Here is an 18,965-nt window from a genome sequence, read left to right as displayed (position 1 = left end):
GCAAGAACAGCTTAAATAAGTAAAGAGAAATGACAGTAAACTTTGAAAGTTTCTTAAAGTGCAATCGCAAAAACAATCAAGCGCTATGATGAAACTGGCTCTCATGAGGACCACAACAGGAAAGGAAGACCCAGAGTGACCTCTGCTGCAGAGGATACGTTCATTATAATTAACTGCACCTCAGATTGCAGCCCAAATAAATGCTTCACAGAGTTCAAGTAACAGAACATCTGAACATCAACTGTTCTGAGGAGACTGCACGAATCAGGCCTTCATGGTCAAATTGCTGCAAAGAAACCACTACCAAAAGACACCAATAAAAAGAAGAGACTTGCTTGGGCCAAGAAACACGAGCAATGGACATTAGACTGGTGGAAATCTGTCCTTTGGTCTGATGAGTCCAAATTTGAGATGTTTGGTTCCAATCGCCGTGTCTTTGTGAGACACAGAGATGGTGAACGAATGATCTCTGCATGTATGTTTCCCACCGTGAAGCCAGGAGGAGGAGGTGTGATGGTGCTTTGTTGGCGACACTGTCATGGATTTATTTAGAATTCGAGGCACACTTAACCAGCATGGCTACTACAGCATTCCAAGAGTGGGACTATCATTTGTTTTTCAACAGGACAATGACCCAACACACCTCCAGGCTGTGTAAGGGCTATTTAACCAAGAAGGAGAGTGATAAGTGCTGCATCAGATTACCTAGCCCCCACAATCATCCGACCTCAACTCAATTGAGATGGTTTGGGATGAGTTGGACCGCAGAGTGAAGGAAAAGCAGCCATGCAGCCATGATTCCATATGTGTTATTTCATAGTTGTGACATCTTCACTATTATTCTACAATGTAGAAAACAGTACAAATAAAGAAAAACCCCTGAATGAGTAGGTATGTCCAAACTTTTGACTGGTACTGCACTTCAAAGTGATGGGCTGATGATTAAAAATATATATATATATATATATATATATATATATATATATAAAAAATATATATATATATATATTTTTTTTACATCTAATCCTGATACTAAAACACTGAGTGCAGACGGATTAACAACATCATTTTGCCCTACTGCTATTGCCTGACAACAACACTGTATCATTGCTAGTTGACTGCTAGTGAATAATAACTCTCTGCCAAATTGGTCTTCTGATGGGAGAAAGTCAGAAACTTCAGTGTAGCGTGGCAATAGTATGTCGAGAGGTAGTCAAACCCACAAGACTTTCTCCCCTGCTTGCTTGTTAGTAAATGCACACATTTTTAACCAGCACCTTGGTGGACACTTTGATTGCTCTAGTTCACATTGCTCCTTCAAATCAAACTTAGAATTGAAGAACACATACAAAGCAGCATGCATTTGGATAATGCAGCAGTTTTACAATAGGAATGGAGGGTGTAGGGTGCACAGTCAATTCTCAAGGGCAATTATAATTTGAACATATCAGGAACACATGACAAACAAATCCAAATTGTTGAACCAATCAACAAAAAGATCATCCTATGGCAGAATGACCGTAAGATGAAAACATGACCTAATAAGGTTTTGTGTTAGAACCACTCTGTTAGGAGTACTGTAAGAACCACACATTATTTATTTTAATTTTATTTAACCTTTATTTAACCAGGTAGGCAAGTTGAGAACAAGTTCTCATTTACAATTGCGACCAAACTAAGATAAAGCAAAGCAGTTTGACACATACAACAACACAGAGTTACACATGGAGTAAAACAAACATACAGTAAATAATACAGTAGAAAAATAAGTCTATATACGATGTGAGCAAATGAGGTGAGATAAGGGAGGTAAAAAAAATGTAAAGGCCATGGTGGCGAAGTAAATACAATATAGCAAGTAAAACACTGGAATGGTAGATTTGCAGTGGAAGAATGTGCGAAGTAGAAATAATGGGGTGCAAAGGAGGTAAATAAATAAATAAATACAGTAGGGGAAGAGGTAGTTGTTTGTGCTAAATTATAGATGGGCTATGTACAGGTGCAGTAATCTTTGAGCTGCTCTGACAGCTGGTGCTTAAAGCTAGTGAGGGAGATAAGTGTTTCCAGTTTCAGAGTTTTTATGTCACTTGTCAAACTCATTCCATGAAATCCTGAGTGTCTGCGGGTTTTCGCTCCTCCCTTGGACTTGATTGATGAATTAAAATAACCAATTAGTAAGGAACTCCCCTCACCTGGCTGTCTAGGTCTTAATTAAAAGGATAAAGGAAAAAACAGCAGACACTCAGCCCTCCACGGAATGAGTTTGACCCCTGCATTATGTCACCTTAGTGGATAGTGGAGCCTTGACATTGTGTGAGGGCAGAGCAGGGACGTCAGGGTCATTACTTAGCCTTATTGCATTCTCTCACTGTGGCCCTGGTGGTTGAATATAGATGTGTGAATGAGAGCAGAAATCAGCAGCCTGGATGATACTTTTCACAGTAACAGTCTTAACGAAGCCACTAAATAAACCATACTCTGTGCACTGTATGTGTTCTTGTCCGTTTATTTACAATGTATATCTTTATTAGTATCGTATTTCTTAAAATTTAGAGGTTGAAAATCACATGAAAGTATAGATAGCCTAGTAAAAATAATCTGTTTAAATCTGTTTCCCCCTTCAAGATTTCCTTATGGAATAAATCAGGGATGCCAGGGGGAGGATTCCTACTCAAGAATGCAAGGCCATTGCAGGCTCACAACCATCTTCACAGTGTAAAATGTAGGTAACTATAATTTAAGTCCTGGTACAGGTTGATTTCGTGAAGTTATTACTATGCTGTTAAACAGGAATCAAGACATTCATAGCGATGCTTGGGGAGCTAAAAGATAATCAGGATATAGTATCATGTCACTGACCTTGGGAAACATGGCTGACAGTCATACAGGATTTTAATTTGGTCACTCTTTTGTTTATGTGAATTTTCCTGTAATTCAGGAAATGCAAACTTGTAGTGTATTTGAGTTTTACGCCCATAAGTTCCACTTTGAATTTTCAGACTTGATTTGCCCTAATAAAAAACATATCAACACATACAAAAATGCCCATTAATTATAATACACATTTCCTGTTACTGCAGGATTATTTTCCTGCTGTAGCAAACTGGCTCAAATTGAGATCCTATGTCTGTAGTGCCCAGTTGACAGTGATTTTTGTACAAACCGTTATTAAGCAAATTCAGATGACATGTAACTATGTTGCTTCAGTAAACCTCTCTCACGCATAGCTCTCCAAGATAATGCCTATAGGGCTTTAGGTCAACGGGTTAACACAGTCCTGTGGCACAGGAGACCCAGGTTACAACCCCGTCGGCAATACATAGCTGTTCTACTGAGTAAAGATGATAGAATCAGGCACTGAATGTCTGTGAAAATCTGGATGTGGGGTAATGTGTAATCTGTGATGTAACCACAGGTTTTTGATAGGGTGCATGAATAAAGAACGCTCACATTCTGCAGCAAAGGCAGATTCAGGGCCTGTTCCAGGGTTAAGCAACATAAGCGGTTGCTTTGGGCCCCTGGCTGCTAGGGGGCCCCCGACCCCACAACATATATATATTTTTTTACATTCAGGAACTCAGTCGGGGTGTCAACATACTATTGAGAGTAAGAATATTATAATACACCAGGTGCAATTTTGAAATTTGGTTGTACCAGCAGTTTTTCTCTTGTTACAGTATGTCAGCCACTGACAGTCACAAAATGTTCCATCATTAGCAAGATATCTAAACTTGTAGTGATCATGGCCGAATAACGAACGGGCACACAGGGCACATGCCCAGGGGTCCTGACCTCCAGGGGGCCCCCATTGATTTTGTTAGTCAATCTCAATCTGATATATTGACTTTTTAATTTATTTTTGATAAAAAAATGTTAACCTTTATTTAACTAGGCAAGTCACTTAAGGACAAATTCTTATTTACAATGACGGCCTGCACCGGCCAAACCTGGACGACGCTGGGCCAATTGTGTGCCGCCCTATGGGACTCCCAATCACAGCCGTTTGTGATACAGCCTGGATTCTAACCAGGGTGCCTGTAGTGACACCTCAAGCACTGAGATGCAGTGACTTAGACCTCTGCACCACTCGGGAGCCCCTAAATTAATATGGCAAAGAATAGCAGGAAATTAGATTACATTTTTTCTCTCTGCCCCAGGGAAAAATAAGTAGAATTTCATGAAATGTTTTATAAAATTGCAAGGTTTTCTCTCAGCTACATGGAAATATGTGTAGAACTGTAGAAAACTTGCTTCAAAACTGCAAAATTTTCTCTACGCCCCATGAAAAAATGTATAGAATTATAATAAATAAACTTTAAAACTACAAAATTTCTCTCCGCCGTCAAAATGTTTTGCCGCAAGGTGGAGGGGCCCCCCAACCAAATCTTGCTTAGGGACACCAAAAGGCTATAGCCGACCCTAGGCAGATCCCACCACGATTATATGGCAAGCTTGGCACTGCAATATGCCTACAGCTATAAAGACAACAACAGTTCATTCAATGAATGCCTTGATGAACCCACTTTATGCTTAATTTTCAAGTGAGTCAATCAAAAAGATCAATCTTCTGCTGCTACTGTGGATTGACAACAGTTGTCACCACATTCTAGCAAAGTTCATAACTAATAAACACAATAAAATGATTTTTTTTAATGAATCCTACATGATTTCATATTACTGTATCAGGGACATGTATCTTTATTTATTAAAAGGGTTTGACTTGAATGTTGGCAATTTGAAGCGAGTGCTGCCAACTTATATTGAACTGCCTGAAAGATCATAGGAGAACTTATGAAGTGAGATTTATGAGATGTTGTCCTTTAATATTCGTATAATGAAACATAGGTTGGACTCAGGATATCAGGGCCTGTATCCAGAAAGCGTCTCAGCGTAGAAAATTGTTAGTGCTAAGAATAGAGACATTTTACTCCTACTATTATTGGTAAAAATAAAAGCTATGCATAAAGCCTCTTTAGTAATAAGAGTCCCACTTAGTCAACAGATAATTAGAAGGCCTTGTGAGCTGTCCTAACAAGTTAATAAGTGTTACCAGCAGTTGCCTTAATAATAGTAAAAGGCAGCGAGTCAGTGGTTCCTATGCCATGGACAGGCAATTGCTTTGGAGTTGAAAGAATTATTTGATATTTATATAGCCTATGATCAATGCATAAATAATCTACATTTACATGCAACAGTTGGTATCTCTTGCGCTTTTGACAATGATTTTACATGAGGCCATATTCGGATGATATGCCTACATTCCTATAATCACTAGGCTAATAAATAATCACATATTTTTCTTTGGATTATTTTATCAACCTACATCATGCTATCCCTTTGGAGCGCAATATCACGTTGTAAAAAAATTCCCCTAAATTGGGCATGCCTATAAATTGGGTAATTGACAGCATTTACGTGTTCAGTGATTAAGGAATGCCTAAACCTTTCAAACTTTTTCTGCAACGTTATCAGCAAGTGACTTGAAGCCTACTGTGCCAAAAGAGATTTAGAGTTGTTGAACGGGAGTGATTGTGTTGATATAACGGTAATATTATCAAAATGTCGCTCTTAACAAGCATATGATTCAGTGAAATATACCTATCACATTATTCAAAATATCAGAATTTATTAAAAAAGGCAAGAAAAGGCAACATATTAGACAAGAATTAAGAGTAGGTAGAGTGATCATGTCAGGCGAAAATTATATAAAACGTTTTACCATTGAAAGATTTGATGTCAGAGCCCCACCTATTATTTGCCTATTTTGCATGTCATTCTGGCATTAATTGTTTCACATATCAGTTTAGCAAACATTGTAAAAAATAATTATTGAGTTAATAAAGCAACATTCAAACTTGGTCTCTTTCTTTGAGTAAGGCGGCTCAAAAATGCATGTTTCAGCCTACAGTAGCTCAGTGCTTTCTGTGGTGGATGGGCAGCCAGCGAAAGCACAGAGTGTAGGCATTGTAAATCTTCTCTGGTTGAGCCGTGATTGGATCAGGGTTCTGTCACTCATGGGGACACTACATCACTGCAGAATCTACAGCAGTTCAAGCCCCCCTGGGTGTATAAAACACAGTTAGAAATTGATTTGGTTAATGAAATTAATGTACTTAGTAACAAGTCAGATTTGTCTGTGGCTGGCAAAAATAAGATACTAATCTTACAATACAAATTGGATGATGTTCACATAAAGAACGGCGAATGGTGCTTATATTAGATCAAGGACAAAGTGAATAGAAGAAGGAGAAAAAAGCACCTCTTACTTTAGCAGACTTGAAAAAAGGTGTCAGGAAAGAAATGCTATTAATTATTTGTATGTTAGTAGGAATGAAAGAACAGAAACAAAATTGATTGTTACAGACATTTTTTGTTTCTACAATGATTTATATTCCTCATCCTAATCCCCAATAACTGTAACAATATTTTTTTGAAAAATAAAAGCCATATTCCTACAATAGACTTAGTTACACTTTAAAGAGTTTTGTGAAGCAGAGCTTCAAATAGAGGAATTGGATATAACTGTAAAGAAACCTGCCTTAAATATATCGCCTGGCTGTGATCGCCTGGCTGTGATCGCCTGGCTGTGATCGCCTGGCTGTGATCGCCTGGCTGCGATCGCCTGGCTGCGATCGCCTGGCTGCGATTTTATTTTGGGATGATCTAAGAGATCTACTTTTTCACACCTTCATTGAATGTATTGAGAATAATGCTCTCATGCCCACTTTGGAACATGTCATGGGAAAATCCATCATTAGTCAACTAGCAGATTAGACCACTCTTTTTCTTAAGGACAAAGAACAGATCCCCCTAGTTATCAATTTAGTTAATCTCTTCTCAGATCCATCAGGTTTAAGGCTAAATATGAATAATTGTGAGCTGTCTGACCTTCCATTAATTTCATTACATAATATCCCTATAAAGTACAGTTAAATATCTGGAAATTTTTGTCACAAAGGACAGTGATGCAAGTGTGAAATGAAATCTTCATGTTCATCCAGAGAATGCCAGATTTTGATGACAAAGTACTAATTCAGAAGTTTGCCCACAAGAAGTACCGCCGCGCCATTTTCCAGCACAACTACGGTGGGTCCCTTAATATGTCAAGTATGCTGCTGCATAAGTGATGCAATACGCCAGGGAGACATCTATACTGTTGCCAAGAAACTAACACTAAGTGCATGTTGTGTAGTAAGGTGTTAGTAGCCCGTTGTATAGTAAGCTGTTGGTAACCTGTGTCTCATCCTAAGAATGTGGTCCCTCTCCCTCTGTGTACTTAGCCTACTGTTCTGACTTAGTGGTGCCCATGTAGCCTGTAGCCTATAGCCTGTTTTATTGAAATGTCATCATCGAATAGTTTAAGAGCTTTCATTGTCCGGTCATGTGCCTCATTTATTTAACCTGCTGTTCTGACTTGGTGTACAGGGAGAATACTGTAAGAACAGCCCATGTTCTGAAAACTGTCGCTGTCCATTTTAGGCAGCCTACATGCGAATAAGCATGTAGGCTACATCCGACTCAGCTCATTCATATCTTAATCGACGTGAAGGCTTGCCTCTTATCCACTCATTGTTCCCTTATTCCATAGTTTGTACATCTCATTTGTTATTTTGCTTATATAGGTCTGTCTCAATAGGTCTGTCTCATTAGTATCTTATTCACCATTTTAGGCAATGATAGAATTATGCATTTCATTGTTTTGCTTACTTTGTGTATTATAAGCTCATGTGCTTTTCTACACGAGGAGGGGATACTATAAAATGTTGTTGGGTCTATAACCATGTACCATGTCTGCCAGTGACAGTCTCTTCCCATTCAAATATTTGTGTTAAACCAAAAGTTCAGTAATAGACCCATGTAATTCCAGTTGATATTGAGAGTGCTGTTTTGTTTGCGCAGTGCTCTGTCTGTGAGTCGGTATATTGTCTATAAAAGTGGATCCTCGTGATTATATTTTCCTTCCTTTTTAGACCACATAATAAAATACTTCAAATGGTAGGTAAACCGCTGAGTCCGCGTCTCTCTTTCTCTCTCTCTTTCTGTATGGGGACTTAAAGAATAGTAAAGTTAACGCCTCAACATCTTGTTGAATTTATCTGAACTAACATGAGAATTTCTGTCGCTGTCTATTTCGAAAGTGCTGAACGAATAGGCCTTCCTCGTCACAGCTCGTTTGCATTTAATTGCTTATACTTTAAGTGTTAATCATATAAGAACAAAGATTATGAATTTACCGAACAGAAATGTAATAATGTTTGTGTATGATTCAAAAGTCAAAACTCGTTTCGGCATTCATTATTATTGAAGGAGGATGCGGTTCTCATCCAGTTACACAAACCATATTTATTTAAGCAAGATAGCTATATCAACCATCTTTTTAAAAAGGCAGTAAATGAGTCTGAATGAACTATTTCGCTGTCAGATCAGACTCCACTAAAAGCCAGGAGTAGCGGTGGTAAGGATTCACTCTATGGTGCTGAAAGGAAAGCTCTGCTGTCGGGACAGCTTTATGTAGGCCCTTATAGTTTGTGGGAACCATTTGCCACTGTTATATCACTTATCACAAAAAATGGGTTTAGTTTGCACCACCAAGATTGACATGCTAAAATCGCCCGTGTTTGATGTACCGTCACAATAAAAGTGGTTGTCTGAAACGTTCTATAGAGTTTACAGCTGGCGATGACTCATCACTATGGCTATTACCAATAATTTGCAACTATATCAATGAAAGTATCATGATGTGAACCCCCCCCCCCCCCCCCCCCGTCTCTCACTCTCTCCCTCTCTCTCTCTCTCCTACACCCAGGTTATGTTATCTCAGGTCATAAATTCCTGGAGGAGAATCTCTCCACCTGGCCATGCAGAAAGAGAGACATATAAAGAGAACAAAGGATTTCCCATGGCGAACACCAAAATCCCAAAAATGGGAATTTGATACAAAAGGTTCACTTTTGTGAAGGTGGGGATGGTCCGTGGACACTTACGCGACGGGTATGACAAGTGTGTTTCCTTTGGTGACCTCAGAGAGGACAGGAAAACACACATAACTATATCTCTGAATATGTACATTTCTCAGTTACGGGGTTTGCATCTAATTCCTGTATAAAGTGAATGAGTAAAGATGAAACTATTTGTGAAATGATGTAAGGTGATGTTAAACCTTTAATGAAAGAGAATTGTATTCCCTTTAAAGTTTATCTAAGTCATTAGCCCGCCCCCATGAGCACAGACATGACTTCTATTGTTACGAATAAAAACCCCTCCTGAGGAAATCCTCTTCAGAACACGCGTACCTCGGTCAGCTGAGGAGGCACAGGTTTGAGTTTAGACTAAGAAAACCCACAGCGTGAGCTGTGATTGCGAATAGTTATTGAATTCCTAACCGTACCACATAGAGCATTGGCTACACAGCTGGAAATGGTTCAACTCTGAGACTATCGATCTCTACAGAATAAGAGGAAATCTTAGATAGTAATTACTAGTCTGCAGCTAGAAGTGATGTCAACCTGGGATACGAAGACCGACAACCGCCGAAACATCTATTGTATGAGAACATTTCTGAATGGTACTCTGAAGTACCCATTCTAACCATGAAATACTTTGATCTTCAGGGAAGCAGTGAGAGAGACGCTTGGATGAACTCTCCAACAGAGAGACGGAAGATTTCAACAGAGATCACGACGACACACTGAGTGTAAATATATATTGATTGCAGTTATTCCCAAATAAGTTGGCGTTCATGTGCAAAGGATTAGCATTTCAATTAATATAATTATCAACTGTGTAGTGATTCATTTTTTTGTCTTTCCCGCTATTCTCAGTCCACACCCACTTCCCTTTGTCCACCAAGCCATCATATTGGCTTAGCCCACTAGGGAACCTCCCCTATCATTTCCTTGTAACCATATCTACTGTGTTGTTTGTTTATTAATTTCTGTGATTATTTGGTTACTTAGTAAATAAATAATTAAGACAATTGGTGTATGTGTCACATTCTGACCTTAGTTCCTTTGTTTTTGTCTTTGTTTTAGTATGGTCAGGGCGTGAGTTGGGGTGGGCAGTCTGTTTGTTTTTCTATGTTGGTTTTTGAGTTCGGCCTAGTATGGTTCTCAATCAGAGGCAGCTGTCAATTGTTGTCCCTGATTGAGAATCATACTTAGGTAGCCTGGGTTTCACTTTTGGTTTGTGGGTGTTTGTTTCCGTGTGAGTGTTTGGGCCACACGGTACTGTTTTGTTTTGTTCACATTGTTTATTGTTTTGTTCCAGTGTTCAGTTTGTTTATTAAAAAGACATGAACACTTACCACGCTACACCTTGGTCCTCCTCTCTATCTCCAGACGACATCCGTTACAGTATGGATGATTCATAGTAAAGGCTGGGTTCGTGCAGAAAACCAACAATTTACAACATTTGGAATGAGACTACCGTGATGTAAAGAATAATTAATTAATTAGAAAACTAATTGATCAGATATTAAAATATATTAAAATTAAAATTATAACTTTGTAATCTGAAGATTTTTCTTGGTGGCCCGACTTCCTAGTTAATTACATTTACATGATTAGTGTAAGAGGTGTGTAGGGAAGTCAGATGCAGGAGAGCAGAACTAGGTAATAGCCGGAGCAGTTTAATTGTAAAACCAACGGCATAACGAAATAAACAAACATGGGTACAAAACCCAACGCGCACCAGTAACATGTGCACAATAAACAAAAAACAATTCCACACAAAGCCATGGGGGGAACAGAGGGTTAAATACACAACAATAAATGAGGGAAATTGAAACCAGGTGTGAAACGGCTGAGATGCGGTCACTCTCCATTTCCACCCGAGGTGGAAATGCGGTACGCTAGGAAGGAGACGGACTGTTGGAAGAACAGACAAATCTCAGCCTTGGCGTACAGGTCATTCTCCAACAGTCGACCAAGCACTTTGCACACCAGGGACGCATGCTCGGCGCATGAAGCAGAGTATATCAGAATGTCATCAATATACACCACTACACCCTGCCCGTGCAGGTCCCTGAAAATCTCGTCTACAAACGCTTGGAAGACTGATGGAGCATTCAACAACCTGTACGGCATGACTAGGTACTCATAATGCCCTGAGGTCGTACCGAACGGCGTCTTCCACTCGTCTCCTTCCAGGATACGCACCAGGTTGTAAGCACTCCTGAGATCAAGTTTGGTGAAGAAATGTGCCCCGTGCATTGACTCAATCGCCGTGGCGAAAAGAGGTAGCGGGTAACTGTACCTCACAGTTATCTGATTAAGACCTCGATAGTCAATACACGGGCGCAGACCTCCCTCCTCCTTCTTCACAAAAAATAAAGGAGGTGGGGGAAGTGGAGGACCGAATGTACCCCTGTACCCCTGACGCAGGGATTCCGCCTGTGACAGAGGATACACGTGACTCCTGGGAAATGCAGCGTCTACCAGGAGATTTATCGCACAATCCCCCCGTCGATGGGGTGGTAATTGAGTCGCAATTGAAGGCGAGAGCCAAATCGGCATATTCAAGGGGGAATGCGCACAGTGGAGACCTGGTCTGGACTTTCCACTGTAGTAGCACCTACAGAAACGCCTAAACACTTCCCCGAGCACTCTCGCGACCACCCTTCGTAGCCACGAACAGTGGGGTCATGACAAGCTAACCAGGGTAGGCCTAGGACCACGGGAAACACAGGAGAGTCAATGAGAAAGAGACTGATTCTCTCCGTGTGACCCCCCTGCGTCACCATGCCCAAAGGAGCGGTGGCCTCCCTTATCAACTCTGACCCTAATGGTTGACTATCTAAGGTGTGAACTGGGAAGGCGTAGCCACAGGAACAATGGGGATCCCTAAACTATGGGCAAATGATCTGTCAATAAAATTCCCAGCTGCGCCTGAATCGACGAGCTCCTTATGCTGGGAATGCGGAGAAAACTCAGGAAAAGTAACAAACAAAAACAAGTGTGCAACAGAGGGCTCTGGGTGAGAATGGTGCCTTCTCACCTGTGGTGACGCCAGAGTGCCCTGCCTGCTGCCTCAACCCCCAGAGGAACCAACCCGGCACCAGCCAGCAGTGTGACCTCTGCGGCCACAGATGGTGCCCGAGACGGAACCTCCTCCGGTCTCCCTGAGCGCAGCACCTCCCAACTCCATGGGCATCGGAGCGGTGGTGCTGGGGGATGGAACCAACAGACCCCGATCTGGACTTCCGCGGGTAGCCAGCAGGTTATCCAGCCGAATGGACAGGTCCACCAGCTGGTCGAAGGTAATGGTGGTGTCCCTGCAGGCCAACTCTCGACGGACATCCTCGTGTAAACTGCAGCAATAGTTGTTGATCAGGGCCCTGTCGTTCCATCCCGCTCCAGAGGCCAGGGTCTGAAAGACCAAAGCGAACTCCTGTGCGCTCCTCGTACCCTGCAGCAGGTGGAAAAGACATTCACTCGCCGCTCTGCCCTCGGGCGGGTGGTCAAAGACCGCCCGGAAACAACGGGTGAACTCCTCAAAGTGGTCCAGCACCGCATCTCCTTCCACCCACACGGCGTTGGCCAACTCCAGGGCTTTCCCCGAGAGGCATGAGACGAGGGCGGACACCCTCTCACGGCCCGAAGGAGCCGGGTGGACGGTTGCCAGGTATAAATCCAACTGCAGCAGGAAACCCTGGCAGTGGGCAGCCGTCCCATCGTACTCCCCGGGGAGGGTAAGGCGAATCCCACTGGAACCGGGTCTAGGGGGAGTGAGTAGTGGAGGCCCCTGTTGTGCTGGGGGAGGCGCTGGAGGAACTCCCTGTCTCTCCACGTGGTCCATGGTTTGGACAATGTGGTCCAGGGTGGCGCCAAGATGGTGGATCATCGCCTCTTGCTCCAGGACGCGCTCCTCGACCCCTATACCATGGGCACCTGCTCCTCCTGACTCCATATGGGTGGTGTGGAATTCTGTAAGGGGTGCGTAACTGGTGGCAGGGAAGTCAGATGCAGGAGAGCAGAACTAGGTAATAGCCGGAGCAGTTTAATTGTAAAACCAACGGCATAACGAAATAAACAAACATGGGTACAAAACCCAATGCGCACCAGTAACATGTGCACAATAAACAATAAACAATTCCACACAAAGACATGGGGGGAACAGAGGGTTTAATACACAACAATAAATTAGGGAAATTGAAACCAGGTGTGTAGGAAAACAAGACAAAACAAATGGAAAATAAAAAATGGATTGACGATGGCTAGAAGACCGGTGACGCCGACCACCGAACACTGCCCGAACAAGGAGAGGAAACGACTTCGGTGGAAGTCGTGACAATTAGTTTAATCACGTAATAATAATTGCAGAGAATTGATTTGATAAAATAAGTCTTCACTTTAATGATGCCAAAGACACGACAAAAATCATAACTATCTTTCCTTTGCGGTAACTCAAACTGTTGTGATTATCAGCTGATAAACTTTTATGAGGTGAGTTTGTCTGGGCAGTGTCTTAACATCATCCTAAAACCTATTCTGAGCTGGGAGTTTTTTAATTCTTAAAACAGGTTTTAACAGGATTCCTAGGACCTTTTCTGAGATTCTTTGTGGATATGGGCCCAGACCCTGTTATTTCTATTGTGACTCTAGCCAATGGGTGAAAAAACAGAAACCATGCCACTTGACCAACTGGTTAATGCCTCACACCTGGATTTGTAACTGTACAAATCTTTAACATGTTATTACATCTTGTCCTTAAAAATGAAAGAACCAGGCATAGATTTCCCACAACTCTTCTTCCTCTGAGTATCTGGTTGGAGTGTCCATGCTCACCTGATCCATCAGGAATGGACCTGACGAAGGTGGGCAGCATCTTGACAGTTGCTGTGGGGTTCGTGTCCCGACCCAGTCCATTCCCCAGTTCCCTGCTGAATCGTTTCATGATGTCCATCAGCGTCTCGTCGGAGAAACGCATGGCATACAGGTACTTATCGATCTGAAAGACACCAACACATCATCATTATTGATCATTTACAACCAGTTTCTTCAAATTAATCCAGGGAGTAATTCATTCATAATTCATAACATTAAGATGATATGATCTACTTTCTCCTTAAGAGGGAACACAATGGGCTCTCAAAAGACACTAACAGTTGCAAAACATCTACTAGCTGTCCTTTGACATACTGGATCCAGTATCACGTAGAAGGCCACACCTCTAAGCCTTAATCTTGGGAGAGTGAGCTGTTCTCTCTAAAGTCTTTCCACATCTGTTCAGGGGAATGAAGGCAGAGTTGCTGAGGACAAGCAATTATTTTTGTCCTCTCTAATGGACATTCGTTTTTGGTCTATAAGTCCATACATAGCATTGTGTTTGGTCCCTTTGTACCTTTGAGAGGACATTCTGGGCTTTTCAATGATATCACATGTGTGGGGGTGTCACCTTGATATTTTTTTATTTCTGATACTTCAAAATGGCTACTATCACAATTACCATCACAATTAGCACGTTATGATATTTGATATTCAAATTGTTTCTAATAGGTAAATATCTCAGAACAGTGTACTATTTATAAAGAGCTAAATAAGAGCCTGTTAATGGCCCAGTGCAGTCAAAACCATGATTTTCCTGTATTTTATATATATTTCCACACTATGAGGTTGGAATAATACTGTGAGAGCTGTTTGAAAAGACCGCCTGAAATTTCAGCCTGTTTTGGTGACATCACCAGGTAGTAAATTGAATGAGAATGACTAATCGATCAGATATTAAAATATCGGAAGTTATATTATGAACCTTTTTGCTTTCTAAATCAACATTTTCCGAGGTACCCCGATTTCCTAGTTAATTAAGTTTACATGATTAGTTTAATCACATAATAATAATTATAAAATAACAGTCTTCACATTTAATGACAGTAAAGACACGACATATTGGTGCCCCGTGTGAATCATCTAAAATAGAATGAGGCATTTATTTTCATTCAGCCTATATAAAATTGAAAAGCAGAATGCATTTTACACTCAGATTATATTATACAGCAGGGGAGTTGTAGACAGGAAATATTGGTTGTGTGTGTGTTGCCATAGAAGTCCCGTTGTTTGCGTATCTGATGACGTCAGGGTGACTAATGAGTTGTAAAGTTAGTGATTACATTTCTAAGAGCTAGGACACGATCCTACTTATAGAAATTTGAGAAATAGAGCGATTGGCCAAACGTAGTGCTATTTCTGCCTCCCGCATTTCAGAAGCGGGTAGGCTCAGTCATTATTCATTTCTTGAGCGGGGATACAGGGCTAGCCGATTGAAATTGAGTAGATATTAGCTTAACTCACGATAATTATCTCTCTGTCTCTCGCATTTCTACGCGAGTAGACCAACGGTGCATTTCTTTGTTTACCGTGCGTTACGGTAAACATCACGAAAATCACGCAGAGAAATTGTTTGAACGTAATACGTTATAAGTAAAACCGTTTCCTTGCTGAAAGGGATCCTATGTTATGCTTGAAATTGCACAAAGTAGGATTAGCTTGCACGAGATGCTAAGCTAACAAAGGGAAAGCAGCCGTTTTGTTTTTCCTGTGTCACGATGTAATTCCCCCGCCTTGCCCGACGGAAGTCTGTCCCTTTGTACTTCCATTTGATTTCAGCTTTCCGCGATCCGTGACCCCCTGGGGCTGAAGAATCGCCAGTACGTTTCTTTAAAAAAATAATTATTTACGTTTAACAAGTAGTTACTTATGATATCCAGCCTGTCTCAACTGATTGGATATCGATGTCTCATTCAATTTAACTAAAAGGTAAAATTGCCAGATTTACCTTTTTCCAATGGACACTTAAAATAACATCCAAATGGATGGGTTTCTACAAATGAGACATTTTAAACTTTTCCACATTAACCTTGATACAGCAACGCTCTCAGGTTAATTAAAGTTTAATACCCAAATAGCCCAAATCATTAACATTGATTAAATCATTAAAATGTGCATTTGCAAAGCTCATTCAGGACTACCCAGTACTGAATGAAGTCCCGCTTCCAGTGGGAATCCCATGTGGCTTTGGCCTTAGGGACATGTGAACCTGGTGATGAATGTACCCTAACATTTCAAACGACTGTTTACACGTATGATAATCCAGACAATCTCAATTGATTGGATATCATCGTCTCATTCAGTTTAATAAGTTAAATTGTCGAAAATACCTTTTCAGGTTCTTCCAATTAAATTAGACATTTTAAACTTTCCCATATTAACCTAGATGAACTAACTTCTCAGGATAATTCCATTTTAATTCCCAGTTGCCTATACAGGTATGATTAATCATTATCATTGATTAATCAAGTAAATTAGCTTTTGCAAATTCATTCACATGCAACTCCCACATTATGATACAGTACTGATGGTTCATTAACATCTATAAATAGATTCAAATTATCTTTGCAACTTCCAAAGTATTCCAAAACCCCAAATTCTCTCCTCTCAAATGTTCTAAAAATGTGCAAGTTGGTTCCCACTCCGCCGCTAATTAGTGAAACCTCACCCATAAAAAGATTGATCTCTGACCTCAGTAGTGATACCAACCCTAACTTTGTCATTAGCAGAAAAACAGTAGAAATCACGACAAATACTCTCCAAAATCAACCATCGGGCACAGGCCTTGTGAAGGTTATCTCCTGTCCCTGATGTCTTGCCATCCATAATTGGCTTCGGTCCAATACCGCAGTGCACAGCTGAAGCACGGGCAGGACACAGTAGACTTTATGGAGAGGTGGAGAGAACTGGAGAACTGGAAAATTGATGACAAATGCAGAAAAGGGAAAAATTCTGCTAGCTATGGAACTACGTTTGAAAACTGAACAATTAAATGTAATTGCAAAAACTTATGACAACGATAGAGCACAAACTCTTCAAAAAAATTGTTTCCTACAGGAACAAAATCGTCTTCTACAGGAACAACTCCATTTAGCCAAACCTAAATACGACGAAGTCCACACAAAACTAGATCAATCTGACGAGTTATCTACAAACAGGAGCGCTCAACTTGATAACATGCATGCAGTTTTGTTAAACATTACTCAAAGTAACACTGTTCTACTCCAAATGCTGCAGACCAAAGATGATCAGTTAATGAACACAATGACTAAGTTGGAGGACAAATCAGCAGAATTCACTGAAGTTGCTGAGCAAATTAATGATGAGAGAACTCAGGTGATGAAGATGGAAATATTGATTTCTAAGCAAGCGCAGGAAATCTCATCACTGAATCTCTCGCTCCTTACTCAAGACCTCTATCTGCAAAACATGACTGATAGATTTGAGACCGAAAGGAGCCAGTGATACACTCACGTGCCTAAATTCAGTACTCTAAGCGCTCAAGTGGAATCCGCAATGCAGCAGAATACCACCCTTAATCTGGTGGAATTCCAGAACGATCACGCGCTACAGCATGACTACCCAACCAAGCAACCGGAGCCCGGCACTCAAAGGAGTGAAGACGATAGAAGGTTTCAGACTTTGCCTCCCTCATCTGTCCCTCAGTCTTCTCCTCTTGGCCATTCAGCACTGAGTAATATGGCGCCTCTTGGCCAATAAAACTAAAGCTTGGCTTCTTCTCTTGGCCTTTCGGCTCCAATTTCACACAGGATGAAGCCAACCTTCTCCGTCCACTTGACGTGGAACACCTTGACAAACTTGTCAAGAATTTCCACACCTTTGACCCCGTTCCAGGTCAGCCAAACGATACTGAGACATTCCTAGCTGACAGAGGACACATTGGAGGGCTACCTGAACGCTACAGGTTCTGACCGAGTTTACCTGTTGAAGCAAACGTCGACGAGGTTCATTTGTGTAACAGCAACACATGCTTAACGACTATACTAAACTTTCCACAGCTTTGAAATGAGAATTCAGTGTGTTTGCGACTCGCAAACACAATAGCTCACAGGAAAACACTGTCAAACAAACTCGGAATGAACACCCACAAGCTTACTATCATAGGCTTTGTTCAGCTTACTTTGGACTACTCACTGAAACAGGAATGGAAGAGCTGTTACCATTCAAAGACATGTTTCTGTCAAACATGTATCGCACCTTCATTACCTACTTGGGCCCTACAGCCAATGTTGGCTTGCCTATCTTACAACTCAGAGAACTTGCAAGCACAGCTTTTGAGGCATCAAAAGCTCGCAACGCTAAGAGCCCTGACCACACGGTTTCAGACCAGGAGCACTCATTCCAGTTAGAGGGTGCATTATCTGGTATTGGAGCACTGATAGATGATGCACAACAACGGTTTCTACTACAAAACCACAAATCCAATAACCTCTGCGGTCTAAATAATTGTAAATTAAATCGCCATTGAAACTACTACCGATACAATTGACCTGTTCGCTTCATTCCTGCACCCTACCCACACAAAAGTGTCAGAGCACAAGGGTAACAAAGGGTTAAAGGATAATCAAAACGTAGACCAATGTTCTCTGGAAGTTCCACTACGTGAAGAACTAAAGCGAGAAGAATTTGAGAAAATGGTCAAAGAGCTTCGTTAAAGCCAAGCCCACTCAAAATCCGAAAAAATAAATCTGCCTTCACCTCGGACCGAAATGACACATCACGTCGTTGCGAACGACCACTCCACTTTGTGGGGAATATGTCCACTAAACGTGAATCTAAATGGCCATACCTGGAAACAGTCCTGGAGGACTGCCTACCTTGTCATGCACTAATTGATTTGGGCGTGACGATAACGCTCATCTCTCAACCATTGTTCGATGATTTCAAAAGGGCTTTAAAGCCATCTAAACGTGGTTAATCTTGGAACTACCCATCCCGGATCCGGGAGAATTGTCATCAACTACATTAATTAGCATAGCGCAACGGTCAAAAAATATTACTAGAAAATATTAATATTCATGAAATCACATGTGAAATATAGAGAAACACATCTTAGCCTTTTGTTAATCACCCTGTCATCTCAGATTTTGAAATTATGCTTTACAGCCAAAGCAAGACAAG

The 18,965-nt window shown here is 41.2% G+C and overlaps 1 protein-coding gene across 1 annotated transcript in view; it reads right to left on the bottom strand.

The window, feature by feature from the left end:
* hk1 (hexokinase 1) overlaps positions 1-18,965 on the bottom strand; it is a 41,437-nt gene that overhangs the window by 18,225 nt on the left and 4,247 nt on the right. The window contains exon 2 of the mRNA XM_021580980.2: positions 13,785-13,947. Coding sequence (XP_021436655.2) covers positions 13,785-13,947 — 163 coding nt within the window. The remainder of the gene's footprint in view (positions 1-13,784; positions 13,948-18,965) is intronic.

This window comes from Oncorhynchus mykiss, chromosome 23, assembly GCF_013265735.2.
Source record: "Oncorhynchus mykiss isolate Arlee chromosome 23, USDA_OmykA_1.1, whole genome shotgun sequence".
Classification (NCBI taxonomy): Eukaryota; Metazoa; Chordata; class Actinopteri; order Salmoniformes; family Salmonidae; genus Oncorhynchus; species Oncorhynchus mykiss.
The sequence above is the reverse complement of the archived record's forward strand: the minus strand, read 5'-3'. Positions and strand labels throughout refer to the sequence as shown.